General features: G+C 42.6%; 2 protein-coding genes and 2 pseudogenes across 2 annotated transcripts; 2 read left to right on the forward strand and 2 right to left on the reverse strand.

The window, feature by feature from the left end:
* Positions 1–2,284: 2,284 nt before the first annotated feature.
* On the reverse strand, positions 2,285–6,975 carry LOC134202420 (uncharacterized). Its single transcript, XM_062677421.1, has 2 exons — positions 2,428–6,975; positions 2,285–2,347 (listed from the first exon to the last, which is right to left on the reverse strand). Exons 1-2 carry the CDS (start codon positions 6,973–6,975, stop codon positions 2,285–2,287), a joined length of 4,611 nt encoding a protein of 1,536 aa, XP_062533405.1.
* A 2,682-nt stretch (positions 6,976–9,657) lies between these two features.
* On the forward strand, positions 9,658–10,550 carry LOC134202411 (uncharacterized; annotated as a pseudogene).
* Positions 10,551–12,313: 1,763 nt separating this feature from the next.
* LOC134202418 (RNA-binding protein spenito-like) lies at positions 12,314–14,866 on the reverse strand (annotated as a pseudogene).
* Positions 14,867–17,724: 2,858 nt separating this feature from the next.
* Positions 17,725–23,010, forward strand: LOC134202424 (CLK4-associating serine/arginine rich protein-like). The gene is made up of 8 exons (XM_062677424.1): positions 17,725–18,072; positions 18,522–18,619; positions 18,920–19,101; positions 19,350–20,784; positions 21,102–21,258; positions 21,717–21,807; positions 21,993–22,098; positions 22,156–23,010. The coding sequence occupies exons 1-8, from the start codon at positions 17,968–17,970 to the stop codon at positions 22,817–22,819; spliced, it is 2,838 nt and encodes a 945-aa protein (XP_062533408.1). The 5' UTR covers positions 17,725–17,967; the 3' UTR covers positions 22,820–23,010.
* Positions 23,011–25,394: the final 2,384 nt, after the last annotated feature.

Raw genomic sequence — 25,394 nt, forward strand, 5'->3', positions numbered from 1 at the left:
TGCATGAAGGCTTAAGGACGGTTTTACCGATCGGAATGAGTTCCGTATGCTTCCTGCATGAATAGGCTAAGTTAGGTTAAGCTTTAACAATAGAATTATGTAACTTACGATTTGCATGAAACTCGAGATAATTTAGATAGGAACAATTAATCTTAGTAACTAACAATTTTAGTATGTAACTAGCTGTAAGAAATAGTTCAATTTTAATTTTATCAAATTGGTTCAAAGTATTTATCAGATTATCTCCACTTTAAAATTCTCAACTATTGCAAGCACAAATCACCTTTAGAATTAATTATAAAGTGCATGACACACCAATCGTCACGGTCTGATCATTCGCTGTCATCCTGACAGGCCTGTCGACGAGCCTTCGGCCGTCACGGTACCGTTACCAGAAGGGCTGCCAGTACCAACATTCTCTCCCCCGTAATTCTGGCCACCAGGTCCAGTGTTACCACCATTATCAACTTCTAGTACTGCCAGCCTAGCCGCCGATCTACGCACCAGCCCCCTCTTTGTTTGTACCATAGCTTGCCTTATTCTTCCATCCGCCCCTTTAATAGTTTGAACTATGCGACCTCTGCTCCACTCGTTCCGCTTTCCCTCACCGACTATCAGCACTAACTGTCCGTCCGCCAACGGTTTTGTTTCGCCACACCACTTCGGCCGCTTAGTTAACGTCGGAAGGTACTCTTTAATCCACCTTCTCCAGAATACGTCTAATTGGTGCTGAACTTGATTCCACGAAGAGCGTAGAGCTGCTACTGAATCCGTTGCTTCTATTGCCGGCTGTCTGACGCCGCTGGAATTGCCGAGCAAGAAGTGGTTCGGCTTAAGTGCCTCGCTTTCCTCTGAAGTAATTGGCATATAAGTTAGTGGACGGCTGTTTACAATTGCTTCAGCTTCGATGATGAATGTTCCTAGCGCCTCATCGTCAAGTTTACGATCATTGTTGTACGCCATCTCGACGGCAGTTTTGATGGAGCGGACCATCCTCTCCCAGGCTCCGCCCATGTGCGGCGTCCCGGTGGATTAAACATCCACTTTGTGGAGGTACCGGTAAACGTAACGGCTAGTTGTTCAACTTGCTCTTGTAGTAATCTGAAGGCACCCTGAAAGTTTGTGCCGTTGTCCGAATAAATCTCTACTGGTGAACCTCGTCGACAAACAAACCGCCGAATGCACTTGATGCAAGAATCGGTGGTCAAATTGTGAGCAACTTCGACATGAACCGCACGAATTGTCATGCACGTGAACAAAGCTATCCAACGTTTCGCATTGCATCTACCAATTTTTACAGTCAACGGCCCGAAGAAGTCCAGACCGACATAAGAAAATGGTCTCACAAATGACGCCATCCTAGCTAGCGGTAAAGGCGCCATGCGGGGTATCTTCGGTGAGCTTTTGTAGATGCGGCACCATTGGCATTTCTTAGCAACACTGCTCACCGCCGTCCTGAGCTTTGGAATGTAGTATCGCTGTCGGACTTCGTTCACTACCGTTTCCGTGTTACCGTGCAGATATTTCCGATGATAGCTGTCCAGGAGTAGAGCAGTCAACCGATGATTTTTAGGTAAGATCACTGGAAACCTAGCTTCCTTTTCTACGTTTGGAGCTGCAGCGGTTCTTCCGTCCACTCGAATGATGCCTTGTTCATCCAATATCGGACACAATTGGTACAGGACACTGCTCTTTGCTAACGGTGTTTGCTCGCCCATTGTCTTCGAAGAATTTCGCTTAAGAACAATCATTTCGTCAGGAAAGCACTGCCACTGGGTCTCCCGAATAAGAAGGCTTTCAGCTCTCTGAAGCTCCTCGGATTTAAACGGGCCTATCGATCGTTCTCGTTCACTGACCTTCCGCTTAATGTTTTCGAAGAAGCGGTACACGTAAGCTACAGTTCGAACTGCTCTGTTGAGTTGAGAGAACCTTTCAAGTTCCACCAGGTGCTCTGGTATCTGTATTGTGGTAAAAGCATAGCACGGTCGCAGCTCTTCTTCCGTGACGAACGTTTCGGACTTCCTCTCCTTCGGCCATTCAGCTTCCGAAAGTTGATAAGAAAATTATTTTGAGCTTTTTAGTGGAATGTTTTCACCTGTCATAAGACGAGTTTGAACAATCCCATTGAATTCCACCACTTAATTAAGTGGTGGAATTCAATGGGATTGTTCAAACTCGTCTTATGACAGGTTCCGAAAGTTTCAGAAATGAAGGCCCGTTAAACCAGATGCTATGAGCTGTTAAATCCGGACCACTTCCCCACTTCGTCGCAATGTCGGCCGGATTATGTTTTGAAGGCACCCAACGCCAGTTTCTCACATCGCTTATCGTTAACAATTCTCCGATTCTGCAAGCAACGAACTGTTTGTATCTGCAATGATCAGCCCGTAGCCAGGAAAGAACCGTGGCCGAATCACTCCACATTACCTTCCTCGTAATGCGTACAGTGTGGTTTTCTTCGACAAATTGCGATAAACGACCTCCAAGAACTGCGGCCTGTAGTTCTAACCGTGGAATGGACTGCGTCTTCAATGGAGCTACTTTTGTCTTCGCAGCTACGAGTACACATACCGGAACTCCGTCAGGGTTTATTGTTCGAAAATATGCAGCTGCGCAATATGCGGCCTCGCTAGCATCAACGAAAGTGTGCAGTTGTAGATTTTTGTATCGTTTATTGGTAGCACCATCGAAGTAACAGCGAGGAATTTTAAGTTTGCGAACATCTTCAAACAGGTTTTTCCAATTTTGCCATCTACGATGGAGATCGTCGTTCACTTTTTCATCCCACTGTATTCCTGACCTCCAAACATCTTGTAGCAGGATCTTCCCGTGCACTATAAAGTGGCTTAACAGACCCAACGGATCGAAAAGAGTCATCAAACACTTCAGCAGCTGTCTCTTGGTGGGACGTTCGTTGCTATTGATCAAATCAATGATATCCTTTTTCATCTCCGTTGAGAAACTGAAGGCATCGTCTGTCGTCGACCACAATATTCCGAGTACACGTTCATAGTCATTTTGCTTATCTGCTGCAAACATCTTACCTTGTTCCGGCTTTGCTTGACCCAAACTGCGTAGAACTTCTCTGCTGTTCGAAAGCCAATTCCTCAGCTCGAAGCCGCCTTTCTTGTGGACTAACCGCATTTCTTGGGAGACTCGTATCGCTTCCCCTATGGACTCGTAGCTTTCTAGAGAGTCATCCACATAATGGTTCCGTATAATGCCTTCGACCGCTCGTGGATACAGGTCCTGGAAATCACTTGCATTCTTGTTTTTTATGTATTGTGCAGAAGCTGGTGAGCACGTTGAGCCAAACGTAGCAACGTCCATGATGTACACGTCGGGCGTTTCAGATGGATCATTTCTCCAGAGAAATCTTTGGGAGTGACGATCTTCTTTGCGGATGGAGATCTGATGGAACATCTCTTTTAAATCGGCAGAAACACCCACTTTGAATTGCCGGAACCGTAATAGCACACCGGGAAGCGAAGTTAGTTGATCTGGACCTTTCAACAGTACTGCGTTCAGGGAGATTCCATTCACGGTAGCTCTCGCATCCCATATCATCCGAAATTTGCTTGGTTTTCGAGGGTTCACAACTGCTCCCAGAGGCAAATACCACACGCGGCGCATGTCTGCATCGTCCAGCTCAGCTGCGCTTGCACGGTGTGCGTAGCCTTTTTCTTCATATTCGTCCAGTTGTCGCTGCAAGGTTAGCTTGAGTTCTGGGTTCCGATTCATTTGCCTTTCTAAACATTCAAGTCGCCTAAGAGCCATATTAAAACTATCAGGGAGTTCTATATGGTCAAACTTCCATAGCAGACCGGTCTCAAAATGGTTACCGATTCGAACAGTTGTATCCTCCAATATTTGTTGAGCTCGGCGTTCTTCCTCCGACAGAAGTGGCACCACAGGTTGTGCTCCGATACCATCGGTGGCAAAGAAATCCTTGACGAGGTCGTGCAGAGTTTGATCTGAGGGACATCCACATGCATGACAGTTGACGGTTGGTTTCTGACTGCTGCTAATCCTACCGCCATAGATACACCAGCCTAGCCTAGTTTTAACGGCAACGGGTTCGTGCCTGCGGCCTTCACGTGTTTTTAGGGGAACCATCAAATTCAAATTGTTGATTCCTATAAGCAGCTTTGGAACGGCCTCGCTGTAACTCCTAACCGGTAGGCCTTTGAGATGCGTATAGCGCTCGGACATCTGTTTATACAAAAGGGTTTGTATAGGCAACGACAGCTCCTTCACCGTTTGAACCTCCTCCAGAACGTATTGCTTATTTCTTTCGCTGGTCGAAATTACCAACGACAGCTGTTGCGAATCCTTCTCTATCCTCGTTACATTCGCTGTCCACAGCAGGCACAGCGGGTTCTGCACACCGTTGATACCAAGTTCCACCGCCAGGCTGTCTTCAATCAGCGTTAGAGATGATCCATCATCGAGGAATGCGAAAGCCTCCACCATTCCGTTCGGCCCGTGCAAAGTCACCGGCAGTATCCGGAAAAGAAGTGACTGTTCATCCAGACGGTGCGTGTGGGTTTCCGCAATGTTCATCAATGGCTGTACCACGGTATCTGAGCGGCGACGCGAGGAATGTAAAAGCGGATGATGACGGTATTCGCAGCCATCTGTTCCACAAATACTGGTCTTCCTACAGCTTCTTCGGCCATGTGAGCTCAAACAGTTTCTGCAAAGACCGATCGATTGGATACGCTTCCATCGGTCGTCGATGGAAAGAGTCTTGAAGCTGCGACAATCCTGGACACGATGACCGGCGCTCTTACAAACTGGACACACCTTAACTTCCTCCCGCTTTGTAGAAGAAATCATTTCAACACTATACTTTTTATCACTACAGTGGGCATTCACATTTCCCTTCGACTTGACCACGAAAGCACTAGACCTTCCACTGCTGCTGTTGTAAACTGTCACTTTACTCACTGTTCTCACTACGCTGGACATGAAGCTGCTAAAGGTTTTAAGGTTCACTTCTGAAAATCCCTGGAGATAAGAACCCCATTCCAATTGTAGATGGGGCGGTAATTTGGCGACAAGTTCTGCGAGAAGAGAGGGGTTTGACAGGTGTGCGACTTGTCCAGCAACCTCTAGATGATCGCATAGGCTCTGTATGGACATCCCAAAGTCAATGATAGTTTGGAATTTGTCTACTTTAGGCGATGGAGCTGATCGCACTTTTTCCAGTAGGGCGGCAATTAGCAACTCCGGTCTACCATAAAGTAGATGGAGAGTTTCCATTATATGAGGCACCGATTCGGGTAGAAGTAATCGGCTTTGAACTGCCTCGTATGCTACGCCTTTAAGGCTTCGCTGAAGACGGCATAAATTTTCTGCACTAGAGTACCCACAAGCTAGTGTAGTGTTCATGAAACTACTTATGAACACTGGCCAATCGGCTGGATTGCCAGAAAAGGAGGGCAAATCGCGTGGCATGACTTGTCTAGCAGCTAACTGCGAAGGTGAGGGGGCATAGGTGGCTAGATTTGTATTTAGTAATGTTGATTGCGAAGGTGACAAAGCAATACTACCAAATTGCTTTATCAAGTGTTGCAGGTTGGCATTGTTATTGTTCGGTGGCATATAAGCTTGTGTTGGACTTTCTGGCTTACCTGGTGGCGCGGGGAGTAATACTTCTCTAAGGGGAGGTGCGGGATGCAACGATCGCGATGGTGCGAGAGTTGATGTGATTGCCGGCAGAAACCTCGAGGCTGGTCCTACTGATGATCTGGTCACAAATGCGGCTGCCGGGTGAAACTCTCTCGGATAGGCATCATATGGTATTGAACCTGTCGGAAATTCTTCTTCTATAGATGTCAGCTGTTGCACCGATGGCATTCGATTCACTGGTGCCGGTGGAGGTGCTGATGTAGACCATGATGTTGATGGTAGCCGAAATTGCAATCCGGCAATCGGTGGTGGAACGTATGTGGGTAGAACCACAGATGCTGCTGATACAGACGATGCTATGGGAGCTTGTGTATACACAGGTGTCATTATCGATACTGATGTAGGTTCGGAGACCACTGGCAGCGAGGCTGATGTGTGCACTAGCGTTGGAGGCGGGACGAATATTGAAGGCGGCATGTCGGTCGATGCTAGTTGTGGTACTACGTTGGCTTGGTTATACACCTGCTCATGCGTTGGAGTCGATTGTGCCACTGGTATTGTGGCGGCAATTCTATTGAAGATACCATGACTATTAGTATTCTCGATACGTTTCAGACCTGTTTCCGAAATTCCTGCTTGTGGAACGTTACCCGACTGGCAACTATTTCGATGGGTTAGCAGCGATGGGTGCTTGAGCGGGCTCGGAATCTCACTGTTGGGCTGCTGTTTCACAGGCGGAATGATGCTGCTAGCGGTGATAACTTTTGGCTCAGCCTGGTTGGGAACCGCTGGCGGCAGTGGTTGAGAACTGTTGTTCCCCGCTGGCGGAACGGGGTTGTCTTCTTTCTGCTCTGCACATTGGTTCACCCAATTGACAACCTTATCTAGGCTGTTCTGCTTACTCATTTGGCTACGCCTGCTGTTGACGCTTCGATTTTCATCTTCCAGCTCCAGCTGGGATTCCAAAACCCTGTATTTTTCCTGTACAAACTTCTCCTGAATTGCCTGCAGCTCTTGCAATTTCTCGAGCTGTAAATACACTCGGTCGGAATTTCCTGATTTTTTGGAATTTCTTGAACGATGGGACTTGGATGCTATACTGAGAATATCGTCACGGCGACATTTCGGACAGGACCATGATCTGTCTTTGATTGATTCGGAAACGCCGACACACGAGAAGTGACACCATAATTGACAGCCGTCACATTGCACCATAGATTCTTCACCGTTCAGTCGTTCGCACATTACGCAATCTGACCGATATTCGTCGAGCGTGTGTGCGATGTTCGATAAAATGTCCTGGTGCATCTCCGGAAGGGATTTATCGGGATTCTGACTCATATCGACGCGTTACAAGAAACTGCTGTCGATTTATCAAAAGTTTGTTCCCAAAGTTTTCGGTTAAAGACGTCCTCCACGCGGTCGATTTCTTTTAGCAATTTACAACACCGCCGGGTGTGTATTGTAACGTAGCTTTTGCTGCAATTTATTGTTATTTTAATTCAAGTATAATATATAACTTAGGTTTTACTCACATAAATCGGTTTGCATGAAGGCTTAAGGACGGTTTTACCGATCGGAATGAGTTCCGTATGCTTCCTGCATGAATAGGCTAAGTTAGGTTAAGCTTTAACAATAGAATTATGTAACTTACGATTTGCATGAAACTCGAGATAATTTAGATAGGAACAATTAATCTTAGTAACTAACAATTTTAGTATGTAACTAGCTGTAAGAAATAGTTCAATTTTAATTTTATCAAATTGGTTCAAAGTATTTATCAGATTATCTCCACCTTAAAATTCTCAACTATTGCAAGCACAAATCACCTTTAGAATTAATTATAAAGTGCATGACACACCAATCGTCACGGTCTGATCATTCGCTGTCATCCTGACAGGCCTGTCGACGAGCCTTCGGCCGTCACGGTACCGTTACCAGAAGGGCTGCCAATACCAACACTTTGAATTCAAGAGTTAAAACACTTGAGAACTCAATTACCAGTCACTCACCGACATCAAGTGTGGTGTTTGTTTCATTAAAGTGGAATACACATGGTCTCGCCCTACTAGTCAGAAACAGTGACTTTAAGTGTAAAACACTTTCGATTAAATCGTTTTGGATTTGGCTGTGATATCTCAATATTTATTATATATACACTAGGGTGGTTCAAAAAATCGATTTTGCTCCACAGTGCTCATCTGATTCTTTACCATGTTCTGAGTGTCCTCTGAAAATTTGAGCTCATTTGGATTAAAACTGATTTAGCACAAAGCCGTTTCAAGTTTGAATGCAAATTAGTATGGGGAAATTTATTTTTTCATTATACTGTTAATGAAGATTCCCCATCAAACGCATGTTAAAAGAAAACCTATATAGCCAAAAGGAATACTCAACATCTGTCACTCAGTGAAAACCGCATCTCAATTAACCGTTCCAATAATTAGTAATCGAATTTAATCTATACCGTGGTTTTCTGGAGCTAATCGAATAACTCATCAACAGGCAACATTGCTGCTCGTGGCGCGAAAGATAGCACACGCAAATTCAGGCTACATACTATGTTGCACTGCACATTTTAGTGATGCCCTCAAAGAAGTTTAACGATCATGACTAAAGATTCGCAACCTGTAATAAAATCGATTACTAATTATTGGGACGATTAATCAACATGCGGTTTTCGTTGGGTGAAAGCTGTTGAGTATCCCTTTTAGCTATGTAGGTTTTCTTTTAACCTGCGCTTAATGGGGAAACGTCATTAACAGTAGAATGAAAAAATAAATTTCCCCATACCACAGATAACAGACATTGAAGCTAGAACAAATTTTATTGAAAATCCTGTGTAAACTTTTGAATTGATATACGTTGGCCCACTACTGCCATCTACTCAACTGATTGCGGCAGTACATAAGGATGCAGCTGAATTACAACCGTCGAACGCAGCCAATGCATTTGACAGCCGCAATCGGGCTGCGTTTTCAATAACAATGATTCTTGCGCCATCTCCAATCGATTGCCAAACGCGGTCCCAATTTAAAATACATTTGAATTAACGGTTGCGGATGTTTACACACGTATGGGATGCTAGCCTCAACATCTGTTATCTGTGCCCATACTAATTAGCATGCAAACTTGAAACGGCTTGTGCTACACAGAAAGAAAAATCGTTATTAGAATTAAAAAAATCGTTGGTAAAACTAAAAAGTTGCGTTGGTTCTTTTTCGTAGAGAGTTGCGTATGTTCAAAATAAAAGTACGCAAGCTTTTGTTACACCCACGGTTAAAGCATTACGTGCCACTCTAAAATTAAAAGTTTAGACATTCAAAGTGAAATTATACAATTGTCAGATCAAAATGGTCACACTATAAAAAGGGCGTGGAATATTTTACTTGAAAACGAAGCTCTTGATTCTTCATAACAGAACCCCCCACCCCCAAAACTACATTTATGTTGTCATTATGAATATATTTTATTCGTATACGTTTATCAATATGTGGATTATCATTATTTCAAAAGTTTTCAATTTGAATTACAACTACAAAAATGAAAGCAGCAGCAACTGTGAAGCTCCAAAAACTGGGACGCACATCGTATCCATCCATATATTGCGTCACCGGGTTTTGCCTTCCAGGAATGCCATGTTAAATATCTGCAAGAAACAAAAAATCGGTATTCATGCATAAGTAATATGCTCTTTACTAATCTTATGCATTTATTTATTCAAGCAGCAAAAGTAGAACCCGTGAAATTAGTGCACATTAGAATGATTCCCGTTTCGTACTATGTGCTGGTTCTTTTTTCTATTCTTTAAAAAACATAAACCTACTGTAGTGTACAAATGAGTTTGATTAAAAATATGTTTTAAAAAATTAATTAACTTAGGAGACACAGGCATCAGAGTAGTTAAAGCATTGACGAATACATAGACGGAGTGGTGGCCATTTTTTCGGGCACCACTATATACCCCTGGGGAGTGACGGATTACAATTATTACAATCACTCGACCATTGAGAAGCCCCTCAATCCAAATCACGTCAGTTTGACAACAGTTGTCATTTCCATTTTTGTTTACCTCCTGTTTCTGATTCAAAAATCAATGAATCGAGACGAGTTTGTTTAATCACGGTGGAAACCAATGTTCTGAAGCCAAAACAAGAAACACAACAGCGGTACACTCGAGGTCGGGGAGTGAAACGTACCAGCAATGGCGCTAAAGTGGTACCCACCAAGAAAATTCATCCTCGAGCGATTCCCGAACCGGATCCGTCGGTTCAATACAGTTCGTCGGTAATTGTGGATGGTCATGTTTACTATACATACTCAAAAAGTAGGCGACGATAGTTCGGAAGCAATTGGATTAACGGAGGAGGAGGATGCCTGCGATTGTGTCGTTAGACGTTGATGGGACCTACACGGACGACGCGCCGGAGGGGTAAGAGCAGCAGCTGCTGAAGGATGAGCAAGAGTACTATAATGTTGAACCGCTGGAGTCAGATGTTTGTTTAATCTGCTTGAGTTGTCGGACCTCAAGGACCACATTGTGGACGCACGACGGATTGAAGAGCAGATCAAAGATATGGCATGTGAATATTGTAACAGAATATTTTCGGATATTAAGACCCTGGGCCTGGACCGACACATCGGTAAAATACACTTCACAGGATCACCTCAATGGACACACTGGGGATCGTGTTTACCAATGCGGTGAATGCAAAGATCAGCGTATGCCTTCCGGATGGGATGTCTGGTGCACAAAATCTTCGACCATGTGAAGCTGAACGGCGTATACGTGTGCCCCGGGCTGTCGAGCGGCACAAGTACCGGCACAGCCGAGTACTGCACCAGTAGCAGCAACAGCACCAGCACCAGCTAGATCTAATAATGGGACACAGCGGAAGAAGAAATTCCGTCAACGCCGGTAAGACATCTTATTTTTTCAAGGAAAATGAGCGAAACAAATTTCTCAATGTTTTTGAAAGCTTCTCCAAAAACCGAAACGTGGATCAGTCGCTTTCGTCTGTACCACGAAACAGGAAGAAATTTTAATATTAATTTACGGTAAGCCATTGACATTTCTTTTACAATTATAGTTTTTTCAAAAGCTCCAGAAACAAGTGAATGTTGCTTCGATTGATTATGTCATATTGATTTTACTTTTGAACACATAGGCTTTGGTCCGATTCGCGAATTAAAATCAAATTAAACTTAAAAATGACAGTTCAATAATATTCAAATAACCCTACTCGCAGAGCAAGATTACTTTGACCGATGTTGAATCGTTTTTGATAGATTTCCGAACTGTCACTTTTAAGTTTAATTTGATTTTAAATCGCGAATCGGACCAAAGCCTTAAAAAACAATACAAAGTACGAAAAAAGTCCTCTTGAAAGAAATTTATATAAAAAATGAGAATTATATTTCGGTAATTCCTATTTCAAAAAATGGGATTTGGTTCGTTATTTAGAGGGCAGGCCATAGTAATTTATGTATTCAATATGAATGTAATGTTTTTAAACATATCAGGCATAATTTTTCATAAGGACGTATGTAACAAAAGTAAACAAAACGAGATTTTGAATACAACATGACAATCACACGCGACTTTATATAATACTCATCGATTGTACTGTTTTTAGATCTTAAAATTATTTAATACAATCTTTTTACGAATCGACGTATGTAGAAATTTCTATTTTTGAAGTCTCACTGTTACATACGTCGCTTTAACATATGGGAACTAAGAGCGACCATGTGAATATCATGTTGTATTAAAAACCTCGTTTTGTTTACTTTTATTACATACGTCCTTATGAAAAATTATGCTTGAATTTGAATTTAATTAATTATTTATTTATTCATTATTAATGAAAACTATTTTCCAGGTCAACAGGTCAACAGCTTCGTCTTGATGGACGATCGCATAGTTGATGTAATTTCCTTGGAAAAAACTTATTCATCTCGGACAGTCAAATGCCTAAGCAAGCTGATTTGTTTATGCTGGATCTCTGACACTGAGCTGGCGGGTGGATTGGACGACGGTCATCTGATGATGTTCAACGTGGACGACGGTGACGAAGAGACTATGAATCACGAGTTAAAGCAAAATTTGCACAATAAACATCCGGTGCCTGCCGACTTGCATGTTGATTACGGAGGCGGATGAATTGGGTTTGCACAAGTACCCTCAGCAGTCAGAGCACAATTGTCATATATATAATAGACGAGTCCAAGTAAAAATAAGAAGAAGACACACGACGGTGTTAACTTTCACAGATCCTACAGCACAGCATAGGAAGATCATTTTAAAATGCTTATAATAAATTCTAGACAAATTGTAATTAAAATCTGATTAATGTAGGGTTTGGAAAAAGTTCTGAATTACATATTCGGAAGCTTATCTCAATTTTTTTGAATATTTTCCAAAAATGTATCTATCATTACAGTTCAGAACTTTTTCCGTATCATGCTTCAATCAGATTTTAATTATATTTTGTCTAGAATTTATTATAAGCATTTTAAAATGATCTTCCTATGCTGTGCTGTAGGATCTGTCAAAGTTAACACCGTCGTGTGTCTTCTTCTTATTTTTACTTGGATTCGTCTATAGCCCTGTTTGTCTGTCCGGTGACTAGCCAACCAGACGCAGCACGCGGGGAAATTCTCACAAAAAACGGTGACGGTTGGATTCCGATACATATCGAAATTCCCCAACTGCGTCCCTATAGCAGCTCGACCCAGACTGGAAACCGTTTACTCAGAGCCGTGGCTGAACTGCTGCTGTTACTGATACCGCTCGATGCTGTACCGCCAACTTCCGTTGCTCGCGCCGTTTGGTTGAGCACTTGGCGTGAACCCCGTTGAACCGGTAGTTGCAACAGTGCACCAGCGGATCTTCACGCCACGGCTGACTGCTACATGCTTCTGTTTCTGTGAGAAACGGGAGACGATTCCTGTCTGGATCGGATGTGCCCGCTGTAGGGATCGTAAAGAATTATAAAATGAATAAGAAGTATAAATATATCTCGGGTACTTATTCAAAAGGACGTATGTGATTTTGTAAACAAAGATTCGAACGTCGATTTGTCCAATCTGATAGCACTCCCACGCAAACCATCACCACAGACAGGTAGGGGAAGCCTTCGGCTACCTGTTGGTGGTGTTGGTTTACGTGGGAGGGCCATCAGATTGGACAAATCGACGTTTGAATCTTTGTTTACAAAATCACATACGTCCTTTTGAATAAGTACCCGAGATATATATAGAAGAAAAATATAAAAATATTATAGAAGTATAAATAATAACCTGGCTGTTGGCGGCCATAAGTTCGTCCTTCTTGTGGATGTAGAAATCAAGGAAGTTTTGCAAACAAATCAGACTGTCGTGCAGACCAGCCGAATTCAACTCTCGACTTTTGTCCAGCAGAACTTTTAGACGATGGATCACACTCCGCGATGTCTCGCTGTTCCTCGATGTTGATCACCACTACCTGGGCATAGCGCAAGTGCACCTTGCTGGAATCTATCGACCCGAACGCGGCATCCTTTCGGTAGTTGTCGGCCATGGTGACTTCCGAACGCATTCCACTACCGCCTGCTGGAAAAACCCACTTAAATCCAGCATAATGGTGCTGTTGCTGCTTTCGTCCAGGTTCTTGACGTTTTGGCAAACACCTGCAGCGAATTATGCGTAATTAACAGGTACGGATTGCTGATTTTTTAGCGGATGAGTTCCGGTGTTGACGACGTCTGATTGCCTAAACGTTTCCGTTTCCTAAACGTTTTATCTGAAACAAACTTAACCAACCGATCGGACTCCACTGCTGGTCGATCGTTGATGTCCTTTCCGTTGGGAGCTGAGGAATTTCACCGTTTCGGTGGCACCGGTGGCACAGTCTGATTTCTTTTTGACAGATGATGCACGAGTACACTGAAACAAATTAGAGCGGGATTGAACAGGCGAGATTTGAAATGATTCAAAAAGATTCAGAAAAATTTACAAAAAAATACAAAAATGATAAAAAAAAAATTAATCAAAAGATTCAAGTGTCTAACCCCCTGCTACAGTTCGTTATTCATCATCTTACCTTATGTGTTATCTGCGCCCTCATCCGCAACTCAGGCGATTCCTCCTCGGACCACCACGATTATCAGATGGTCTTCCTTCAGTCCCTCCTCGGTGAGGTTTTGACATGTTCGTTTCAACAATTCTGTCGAAAAATCGCTTGGCGGGAATGAGTAGAGCACACCGGTTGCTTCCGTTTCCTTATTGAGTAAGGATATAACGCCGGCCGCTTCTTTCTGCTTCAAGTAGGACACGAGATTACGCAGTGGACACGTCTGAACGCTGGCATCATCCGACGATGCTACCGATGACGTCGATCCCGGCAGGCCGAGGAAGATTGCGTGCGACGATGACGTCGATATGCGCTACTGCACATCTTCCAACTTGGGTTGATCGAGGCGTAGTCGCTGAGTAATACGAAGGTGTTGTTTACCTTCCTCGTCCTTCATCAGGCTGTCCACTATTTCGTTGTTTCCGTCCGTTAGGTGCAACTTGGCGGGGAATAGTGAACTCTTCAAAATCAGCGCCCCTTGCCAGAATGTGGTAGATTTCCGTGCGACTTCTGGTAACGTTCTTGCATTCGATAACATGCCATTCCTATGAGAAGACGAATCAGAATCCGAATCAGCCGGACTGCGTCGCCTCGGTGAACGGGAGCGAGATCTATCGATTCCTGGTTCACGTGGTCCAGAACGACGGCGTGAATCATATTCGCCATCGGCTCCTGATCGACGCCATTCATCATTGTCCCCGTGGTGCGGTGGGCCATCACTATGAAAACTGCCACGGAAACCACCACGCCCGCGGAATCCTCCTCTGCCGCGGAACGGTCTTCCACCATAGCCGTACAATGAATTTTCCTCGTATGATGCACCACCTTCCGGATATTCGTAGTCGGGGGCGCGACAAAACATCCACTGCGCTTTGAGAACGATGGTGTTGTTCCGTTGTCAGCAAAATCGATACGAATACGACGATCCGGTGCCCCTAACGGGAATCCACGCATTTCCTTCACAGCAGCCGTAGCAGCATCAATAGAATCGTACAGAATGTAGGCCTGGGTGTCCCCTTTGTTATATTCGATCTTTTTGATGGCACCAAAACGGTCGAACTCACGCTTCAACTGAGTAACGAAACGAACAAACAACAAACGAACCGAAACGACGTCACAAGGTGAGGGAGAAAAACAAACAAACTGTCAAAACGTCAAGAGGGGTAAGTCAGCGCTCGTAAAATATTTATGTAATTCGTCACCCACGAGGGGTATTTTCTTCAAAATGAAGAAGAAGACATGGTGCCCGATTTTCTGATGGCTTTGTACCGGACATTGAGGTCTATGTATTCGTCAATGGTTAAAGCCAAATTATTTATGATAATAAATTCAGTCTTAAGTGATATTTGAGCACGGCAAGTCAAGTGTCTTTCAATAGCTCCAAATGGAGCTGAACAATTCGGATGCCTCCGAAGATGGCGTCAGTATATCCGCCTATTGGAGGGGTTCCGGTGACGAGGCTCCCGTCGAGTTCAGCGTTCTCCCATCGGTAGATTCTCCATCCAACTTCCGGCGTGGATCATTCAAATCAGGTTTCGCTCCTGTTCCGCAACACCGTGCCAAGCTCCGACGGTATGCGACTGATGAATCTAGCTGGAGGATCGAGGAAGATTCGAGCCACTACACCTACCTTTCGATTCTATCTGATGGGATGGGATATTTTCGGGTGCGCTACCATGAAACTCAGTCTCCAGCAAGAAGCCGCATTCTTTCGCCACGAGATGCATACGCGGAGGACCATTTTCAAATCTGTTGATCGGTAATCGTAGATTCTATAATGGAGATAAATGTCGAAATATAAGCATTACACTAACAATTTAATAAGCCAAAAATAATATCACATGTGCTTACCTGCATATATCTAATAGTATTTATTCGGCGAAAATGGAGACGACCAAACTTCCAGGTCAGGCTGGCGCACAATAAACAGTTTTTGTTTTCTGCAACCAACGATAAGGAATTACGGAAAATGACAGTCAACGGCAAAACAAAAAGAAAGAAATTTTCAATGGGTGGTTTGACTGTTCTACAATTCTTTTTTTGAAAAGTTGTACCACAGATAACAGATATTGAGGCTGGCATCCGATATATGTGTAAAAATCAGCAACCGTTAATTCAAATGTATTTCAAATTGGAACCGCGTTTTGCAGTCGATTGGAGATGGCGCAAGGATCATTGTTATTGAAAACGCAGCCCGAATGCGGCTGTCAAATGCAGTGGCTGCGTTCGACGGTTGTTAATCAGCTGCGTCCGTGTGTACTGCCGCAATCAGTAGATAAAAGGCAGTAGTGGGCCAACGTATATCAATTCAAAAGTTTACATAGGATTTTCAATAAAATTTGTTCTAGCTTAAATATCTGTTATCTGTGGTTGTACTTTTAAATTTCCACACTGGGAAAGTCGAAAAACACTTTCAAAGTAAAGCCGTAACTTTTGCGTTAATCAATTCTACTTTTATTTTCAAGAAAATTAAACACTTTTCAAATCAAAAATGCAAAATATTTAATAGAACCATGTTTGTTTTTTCTGTGTATACCTAGGATGTCGAGAATGTTTCCCACCCGAACACATCCTAGACAGGAACGAGAATCGAACTCGTCATCTCCGGGTTGGCAACCCTACGCCTTTGCTCGCAAAGCTAACTGGAGACTGAATATTTTGAAGTGCACTCCTTAAAATGTTCGAAAAACTTTTTTTTGGAAATAAAAAATAATTTCTGGTGAAGATTCGAAAGAACTTGTCTTAGAAAATTTCATTAGAATGTAAAAAATATATATGAAAATTTGAAAAAAAAAAATTTCCACCGAAATTTATATGTATTTCCCACGGGACTGTTTTGAATTTTCAGACAGAATTCACATGGAATTTTTTTCGGAGTTTTAAGGAAATTTTTTCGCAATTTACACTGGAGATGTTTTGTTTTTTTCATTAACAATTTGTAGCAAATTTTTTTCAGAGAGAATTGTTCAAAAATCATTCTGAATGCCAGCCAAGGACGACACGTTAGTCCGGATCTCGGTAATTCGGAATTTTTCGGAATCAAAGGTATAAACACCCATTTAAACACATTATGCTGCCAGTTTTCAAATTTGTGCTGTGATTTTGTTTTGATTCATTTGTATGGATTTGACAGTCGGATTAACGATAATAACCTCGATAGTCCGGCTATAGATTGGTCGGATCAGCGGGGGTATACTGTAATTGGCGCTTTGATGTTGCATGAAGAAGAAGAAGCAGAAAGATGATTATCGAAAAAATCTCCAAGGGAAACCATACGGAGAAGTTTTTAAAACCCTTCTAAAAAATTTTAGAAGCAATTTAATTAAAAACGGTAAGCAGTATGGGGCTGGACTTTTCTTCTACTGTATAATAAACACAATATTTCTATTCGAAATTTTATTTTCTAATATTACACTTGAAACACAGTATAAGAAAAGTCCAACCCCGTACTGCTTACCGTTTTTAATTAAATTGCCTTTAGAATTTTTGAGAAGAGTTTTAAAAACTTCTCCGTATGGTTTCCCGTGGAGATTTTTTCGATTATCATCTTTCTGCTTCTTCTTCTTCATGCAACATCAAAGCGCCAATTTTCTAACGATTCAGCTTTCAAATTTTTATCGGCAACTCTGTAGGGTAGCTATCAAAAGTAGGTGGGCTTAATCAATCAGTGTTACCAAAGTTAGTCAAAGTTAGAATGATTCATTCCCAAAAATATCATTTTTGTGAATACATTGTATACGATGTTTTTAAGAGTATACATTTGTATTACTGTTTCTGGGTTTGAATTATGTAAACACATTTCAAGTTTAGGACTGCAGAGACAAACACAATTTGTATTAAAGAATGTAAACATTTTTTTTTAAATTGGGATTGCGGAAAATAAAATTCAAAATAATATCTGGCATCACTGGATCCGCACTGGCGGCGCGCATCGCAAAAACCGATTTTTGACAGCTGTTCGGTTGCGAAAACCGAAGCCGCTCATCAAAAATGGTTGCGATGCGGTGCGGTGCGGTCGTTATCAGTTCAAATGAAAATTTGATTTTTCCTAGATCAAAAAAGTGCATCAAAAGTGATTTTGTTAGTGCATCAATAAGTTTTGGCTTTCCCGCTTAGTATTGTTCGATTTCCGACAGTGCAACAAGTGTAAAACATCAGTGAAAGACGTGTTTTGGATTCCGTTTTTTCGCCGACAGTGAAGCAATATAAAATTGAAACCAATGAAAATGTGGCACGAAGCACGTAAACAGGAAAAGAAGATCCGGGGAATGCTGGTGGATTACCGGAAGCGGGCGGAACGACGGCAGGATTTTTACGAGCGAATAGTGCGTTTGTACTCGGAACCAGTTTGTTTTTCTTGTGGGGTATTTTTATGGGCCGTCGCATCCTTTAGGGGAAGAGAGCATAGTGGGGTGAAACTTTTCCTAAAACGGTCGAAATCTTGAAATTTGTTTTTAAACAAATCAAACATTTATTTTAACACAGGGCTATTATCATGTTAATTCAAATATATTGCGTTTGATTAAATATTTATTTTTATTTTTGACAATAATTTGGTTGCTAAAGTATAACTAATTACCTATATACCGTATTTTAAAAATTTTAATAAGTTTAAAAAAAAAAAGATTTTATTGGTAAAGAAATGTGCGAACGAATTAGATGAATATCAAAGCAATACTAATCTAGTCTCAGGATGGATGTGCCACATAATTAAATAAAAAGGTAGCATTCATAAATTATTCCTAATTCAATTCTTGTTATTGACCGTTTGCAGAAAGCCGATCCAACGCAGTTTCTCCAAGTTCATGGTCGCAAATGCAAGGTCCATTTAGATGCCAGCGTGGCCGCAGCTGCCGAGAATCCAGCCATCATGCAAGTGATATTGCAAAAGCAAAATACCTGCTTTTTTCCACATATACATCTTCAATTATCGTCCTGTTTGATGCTTCCTGTTGTGACCCCTTTTTGTTAATCAACAATCGCGACTCTCGACGGCTATTCCGGATCGGACCCTATTTTCTCCTTCATGTTCAATCGAAACCAGTTTTAGTTTTCTGACAATACAAGTTGAAAATAGGACCCGATTGCACGATTTAGAATGAAGCGATTAGTTCGCGCCGTCGTGGGCCTCAATGGCGTGGTTAATTAATTTGTTAACTTTCCTGCTTCCAGGATGCCGTGGCAAGGTCAGAAAGATAATTTGATTGATCGGTTTGACGTGAGGGCCCATCTGGATTACATTCCTACCTTGACCGTGAAACCGGACCAACCGGTGGAAGATGATGTGCTGGATATGGAGGAACGATCCATGAATTACGAGCGGTATCGCGTTCTTGCGCAGAACGAGTTTCTCGGTGGGTAACTATGCATCCATGATTGGTTCAACTTATTAGAAATGTGCGAATGTCTCACAAATAATTCACGTTTCTCAATCATTTGGTACACGACCATTTTTCTTATGGTAAATTATCAAGGAATTGGTATTTTACTTACAATGAGTATATTTTTTTGTGTTGTCATTTATAAAAGTCTTATTGTGAGAGTTGAAAGAGAAGCGTCATCATCTGAGGGCACCTTCAATAAATGTTTTCATTTTTTTTAGGAATTAGCGAAGATAAATTTCTGCATCAGTTACACCTGGAAGAACAATTCGGAGTGAATGCGCAAGTCGAGGCTGAACAGAAAGCTTCCTCGTCAAAGAAAAAGCCGTCCGGTGGAGTTGCAATAGGATATACCTATGAGGACAGCGATTCCACCGGTGTGGTCCCTTTCAGTCAAACAATCACGGCTATTGAGCAATCGACCGCTACCTCAAAGTATGATGAATGCATGAAGAGTGACTCCGATTCTGATCTGGATATGGACGTATCCATAGACATCAACAAAGTGGGTAACGCACAGGCTCACGAGATGAATGCGTGCGGAAGGCATTATGGAATGAAAAGTAATGACTTCTATTCATATCTCACGAAAGATGCTGACGAGGCGGAAGCGCTAAAAATGGCAAGAGAAGAAGAGCAGGAAAAAATTATGTTCAGCGGGCGAAAGAGCAGAAGGGAGCGACGGGCACAGCGAGAGAGGAAATTTGCTGGAAGGCCGACCAGTCCTCCAAGTTATGCTGCAAAAGAAGAACTAGTTCCTAGGACCTACGACGATCCTAACGACAGCTCGCGGTCACCATCACCCGTCAACTCAGGAAAAATCACTTACATTACCTCTTTCGGTGGAGAAGACGAGCTCCAACCACACTCTAAAATATCCATTAGCTTTAAGAAAGACAGTCAAGGCGAAGCCAGCACCTCGAAAGGCGGTTCCTATGCCCAAAAAGTGAAACAAAACTTAGAGAAACTTAAAAGCATTAGTTCCAAAGAAGAAGAACACAAGAAGCCCGCTCAATACCAGAGACGATCAAGAAGTTATAGCGATCGAAGTAGAAGTCGCAGTCGAAGTAATTCCAGAACTTGGCGACGAAGAAAATCCCGCAGTCGTTCGAGAGAGAAACGAACATATTCCAAATACAAGCGGCGCTCTAGATCTAGTTCGCGTTCCTCACGCTCCCGAGGGCATCGAACCGATCGCCGCCGGAGAAAAACTCGATCACCTTCCTCATCGTCTTCGCCGCCTGCTCGTAAAGCAACCCGCAAACCTTCCAGTTCGGATTCCGATTCCTCGCAAGGCGGTCAACCGAAGCCCAAAGCAGTTGCTTCTCAGCCAGAACGAAAATTACAAATCAAAACGGAACCTCCGGAAAAACCCTTAGCTGCTATACCTCCGCCAGGTACTGTTACATCTCTTCCTCCAACACCCGCGACCATTTCCCAGAACACACCGATACCCGTTGTGACGGTGAAGAAAGAAGCAACACCACCCAAAGTGCCTGTGCTGATTGAACCGGAACCGGAGGTGCCGATCCGGCGGTACTACGGCCGCAAACGTGATGACCAAAGCTCGAGCGACAGTGATCTATCGACGGGTAGCTCCGACGATGAGCAGCAGACAAAAGGCGGCGATCCGACTGCGGCGGAATCGTGTAGCATGTGAGTCCGGAAGATGTAAAACGTTTTCAGTTCTAGTTCTCTGCTTTCCATGGAGGGGGTGCTACTGTTTCGGCTTTCTGGGTTTCGGTACGGGATAGTCAGAAATTTGAGTTCGACCTTGTTTTCCCTTTGCATATTATAAAGGTCACAGTTGTAAAAGGCAAGACTCTTACATATATGTGGTTCAAATTTGGGTCATACTCCTGTTTATGTCAATCTCAAATCTGACCGTTCTTCTCCAAAATTTCTTCCTAAAATGCAACTTCCTTACAAATGTCTAGCAATCGGAACTCACATTAATTTCCCTTATTTTCCAGTTTACCACCAACGGAGGCAACGGGTAGCCTCCTTCCCGGAGGAATAATAATTAAGCAGGAAAAGCTCGAAAGTGGTCCAGTTGGTGCCGCTTCCACATCATCATCATCGTCAAGGTTTGGTGGTGGTAGCTCAGTGGTCGACACATCCGAGTCCAAAGTCAGTAAGAATAATTCAAATATCATTCGATCCCTCACCTCACACTGCTACTGCGGCAACGACAAGTATCACTGCTACCACTTCTACGTACCGTTCCACACCGCTATCGTAGATAGAGTGGAAGAATGTTTTTTGTTATTTTCAAATTGGTTGGAAATTGTTCCAAAATTGTTACGAAATGTTTTGAGCGCAAAAGAAAACAAAAGTCTGGTGAAATGTGAACGGTTTTTGGGTTATGTATTTGGTGTTCTAAGAAACTGTGTTTTATTTAGATTCGATCGAGTGGTGCTACTGGGAATACTTTGTATATTTATCGACTGGCATGATTTCTTTTTGGTTAACTGAAAAATGAATGACTAATGAAGTACAAAAAAGCCAAGAAATGCAGTATCTTCCTCAGGCATTGCGACGCGGCGACATTTATTTGCGTAACCGTGTTTGTTCGAATATGATTTCAGGCTTTGGTTTCGTCTTCCATCGGTGCATCAAAGTCACTTAATCCTAGAGATAGATTAAAGCGGAAAATGCAGATTCTACTCAACAAGCAATGTAAGTCTCAATGATTTTTTTATTGTTAAGAACAAGGATGAAACAGTATCGAAAATAGACAGTTGCTTTTTACCTCGCAATTTGAAGGACACGTCCTGGCAATGCATCAAACTGGAAATGCAATCCGATGCTTGTTTATTCGTAGCATAGTTAACGAAGCATTGAAATACTATTTTCTGTTACAGTTAAAGCAGATAAAAAGGCTGAAATCGAAAAGGTTGAACGTCAAATTCAACAGCAGCAAGAACGGGAGGATGAAATGCGAGAATTGGCGCTCAAATTGCGTCGAAGGTAATTGCTTGTTTTAAATCTTAATCCCCTCTCGTCTCACATCAGTACCGTTCGCAGGCAACGTGAATTACGCCACAAGTACGGTTCGCCGGAAAGTGAAAAGAGCCCGTCCAAATCGGTAGAAAGCTCCGACGATGATAAACAGAAGGAGTCTCGATTACCGCCGGTGAAGGAACCGACTCCACCGCCAAAAATTCCACCTTCGTCATCAACGACGTCGAGTTTCAGCACCAGTGCCGTTATCGAACGGAAGCCCATGCTTCGGCGGTTCGCACAAGCAGAGGCTTCCCGATCACCGAGTACGACCCGATCGACGCGTCGACGTTCCCGAAGTCGTAGCCGATCAACGGCCGGTAGTCGTAGTACGGCACAAGCTCCTAGCACAAGCCGACGGTATGACGATCGTCACCGGCGACATAGTCCAGCTGCCCCGGCAACGAGATCGCGATACCGGTCTCGATCCAGGTCCCAGGAAAAGTTCCGTGACCGTGATCGGGATCGTGATCGCGATCGTGGTCGTTACGGAGGAAAACCTTCCCGGGATTATGGAAGGGGCGAGGGCAGTCGTCATTATCGACGTAGATCGCGCTCGGCTTCGGAACGTCGTCGATCCCGCTCCAGGACGCGAAGATCGAGGTCGAAGTCCAGAAGTAAAACCAGTGCCGGTAATAATCGCAGGGATAGATCACCTAAGATAGTGAAGAAGTTGGTTGACTATTGATACAGACTAGTGTTTTTCTATCGTTCATTTGTTCTATATACCACCATTTCAATCCGTTTCATTTTCATATTGCCATATGACCAGAACGCTTCAAGTTATTATCTGTTGAACACTTTAAAAAAACGTGTACTTCGTAATATATTTAAAATGAGGTGCACCATGAGTTGCGTAAGTGATTCGGCTATTGTGCATAAATATATCTGCATTATTTTTCAGGAATAAAGTTTTTTACTTGGAAAAATATATTAAGCTCGTTTAGTGGAATGTATTAAACCGTCTAAGACGAATTAAGTACTGTCCATTTAATTCCACCAGTTAATTTTCGTTATCTTTGCAGATACGTATTTCGACCACAACTGTGTGGTCGTCTTGTACTTGACTCGGCTTGTCGACAAGTCGAGTTAAGTACACTGAAGACGACCACACAGTTGTGGTCGAAATACGTATCTGCAAAGATAACGAAAATTAACTGGTGGAATTAAATGGACAGTACTTAATTCGTCTTAGACGGTTTTTTACTTGTGTTATCCGAAATTACTTCAAAATACGTACGTAGGGGTAGGATAAGGTAGCGCAAGATGGGTAACGGGGTAAGATAGTTCAATGCCGTTTTTTAGCATCGTATACATTTTAATGTAGAGGTTATGCCTTTGTAAGAAGAATATTAATTTGTTTCTGTCACTCGATTTGAGGATACTTTGATAGGATATTTTGATAGAGTATGGCAAGGTAAAATATTGTTCAGTTATGTTTCTTAGCAAAACACACTTGCAATTCACTAACGACGGTCCTTGCAAACGGCTGGGATAGGCGCATAACAAAATTATTCTTCAAACTTTTCGTTGCTGGGTAACGAACAATACATTTGTTAAATATGTGCATTGCTCGTGCACTGATGGCGATAAGCATAATTTATATTGTACATACGCTGTTCCCTTCTTCAGGAATAAATACCATGAGCAGATTCAACTAAAGTTTCTTCAAAAATTTCTTTACGATCTTCTCCAGTGATTTCTTCAGAAATTTTTCTTGAAATTTCTTCAATAGTTCGTCTGGGACGGTGTGTAATTCCTAGTGAGAATACTAGCAAACATCCTGAATTACAAAGCAAGGTAATGCAGAAGGTGGCTGAAGTAAATTCATGGTACGGTGTAGGTTTTTATTGGTACTTCCCTATGCCTATGAGCAATGAGCATCAACGTGTTAGTTTCATGGAACAGAAATGGAAATGGTGAATCTACTTAGAAACCTCGCAGATAACAGCCGTGGAAGTGCTTAATGAACACTAATTTGCGACACGTAAATTTTCAAATGGGGTATGCAACGTCAAGTTCAGATGAGAGAATTCCAACAGGACATAGGGGAACTGTTCCGATCTCCATCTCATCGCGAAACAAAGAAATACGGTACCAATTTCGTCGCTTCTTTTTGTCAACATGTGCCCTCACTGCTGAAAAAAAGGTGTCAGACCATTTGGTAAAATGCCGTTTGGCCGAACGCCATTTTGCCGAATGCCGTTTGGCCGAACGGGTCGTTTGGCCGAATGCCGTTTGGCCGAATAGTTAAAAAAATTTGACCTCAGTTTACGAGTGGTCCTTCTTCCTTCTTCTTTCAGCTTTCTTCCTTCTTTTTTCTGACTTCTTCATTTACCCTTCTTCCTTCTTCTTTCTTAATTCTTCATTCTTCCTTCTTCCTTATTCCTTCTTCCTTTTCTTTCTTCCTTCTTCCTTCTTCCTTCCTCCTTCTTTCTTCTTCCTTATCCTTGTTCCTCCCTTCTTGTTCCTTGTTCCTTTTTCCTTTTTCCTTCTTCCTTCTGCCTTTTTGTTTCCTTCTTCTTTATCCCTTCTTCCTTTTTCCTTCTTCCTTCTTCCTTTTTCCTTCTTCCTTTTTCCTTCTTCCTTCTTCCTTTTTCCTTCTTCCTTCCATTTTCCTTCTTCCTTCTTCCTTCTTTCTTCTTCCTTCTTCCTTCTGCCTTCTTCCTTCTTCCTTCTTCCTTATCCCTTCTTCTTACTTCTGCTTTCTTGCTTCTTCCATCTTCTTTCTGCCTTCTTCCTTCTTCCTTCTCCCTTCATCCTTCTTTCTTCTTCCTTTTTCCTTTCCTACTTCCTTCTTCTTTCAGCCTTCTTTCTTATTTATTCTGCCTTCTTCCTTCACCCTTTTTCCTTCTTCTTTCTTCATTCTTCCTTCTTCCTACTTCCTTGTTCCTTGTTCCTTCTTCCTTCTCCTTCTTCCTTATTCCTTCTTCCTTCTTCCTTCTTCCTTACTCATTCTTCCTTCTTGCTTCTCACTACTCACTTCGTAAGGAAACGTATTTCAACTATTCGGCCAAACGGCATTCGGCCAAATGGCCCTTTCGGCCAAATGGCATTCGGCCAAACGACATTCGGCCAAACGGCATTCGGCCAAATGACCCTAAACAAAAACAAAAATAAGAAATAAATCAAATACCTTTTCATTGCTTTGTTTTTGATGGGCTGAGCATCGGAGCCATGAGAAGTTTCATCTAAAAGATCTGGGACGGATAAGGAGATGGACAGTGGAGTATTTGATCAATGACTGCAGTGGGAAAACCCAG

The sequence above is a fragment of the Armigeres subalbatus genome, unplaced genomic scaffold (genome assembly GCF_024139115.2).
Source record: "Armigeres subalbatus isolate Guangzhou_Male unplaced genomic scaffold, GZ_Asu_2 Contig1208, whole genome shotgun sequence".
NCBI lineage: Eukaryota > Metazoa > Arthropoda > Insecta > Diptera > Culicidae > Armigeres > Armigeres subalbatus.

What these genes read in the sequence shown, in the direction of transcription:
- LOC134202424 (XM_062677424.1), top strand. Translation starts at nt 17,968, where the DNA reads ATGAAAATGTGGCACGAAGCACGTAAACAGGAAAAGAAGATCCGGGGA. An exon ending in TGCGCAGAACGAGTTTCTCG is followed by an intron (nt 19,102 to 19,349) that starts GTGGGTAACTAT and finishes CATTTTTTTTAG; the next exon opens with GAATTAGCGAAGATAAATTT. An exon ending in GATTCTACTCAACAAGCAAT is followed by an intron (nt 21,808 to 21,992) that starts GTAAGTCTCAAT and finishes TTTCTGTTACAG; the next exon opens with TTAAAGCAGATAAAAAGGCT.
- LOC134202420 (XM_062677421.1), bottom strand. Translation starts at nt 6,975, where the DNA reads ATGAGTCAGAATCCCGATAAATCCCTTCCGGAGATGCACCAGGACATT. An exon ending in CTGTACGCATTACGAGGAAG is followed by an intron (nt 2,348 to 2,427) that starts GTAATGTGGAGT and finishes CGTTGCTTGCAG; the next exon opens with AATCGGAGAATTGTTAACGA.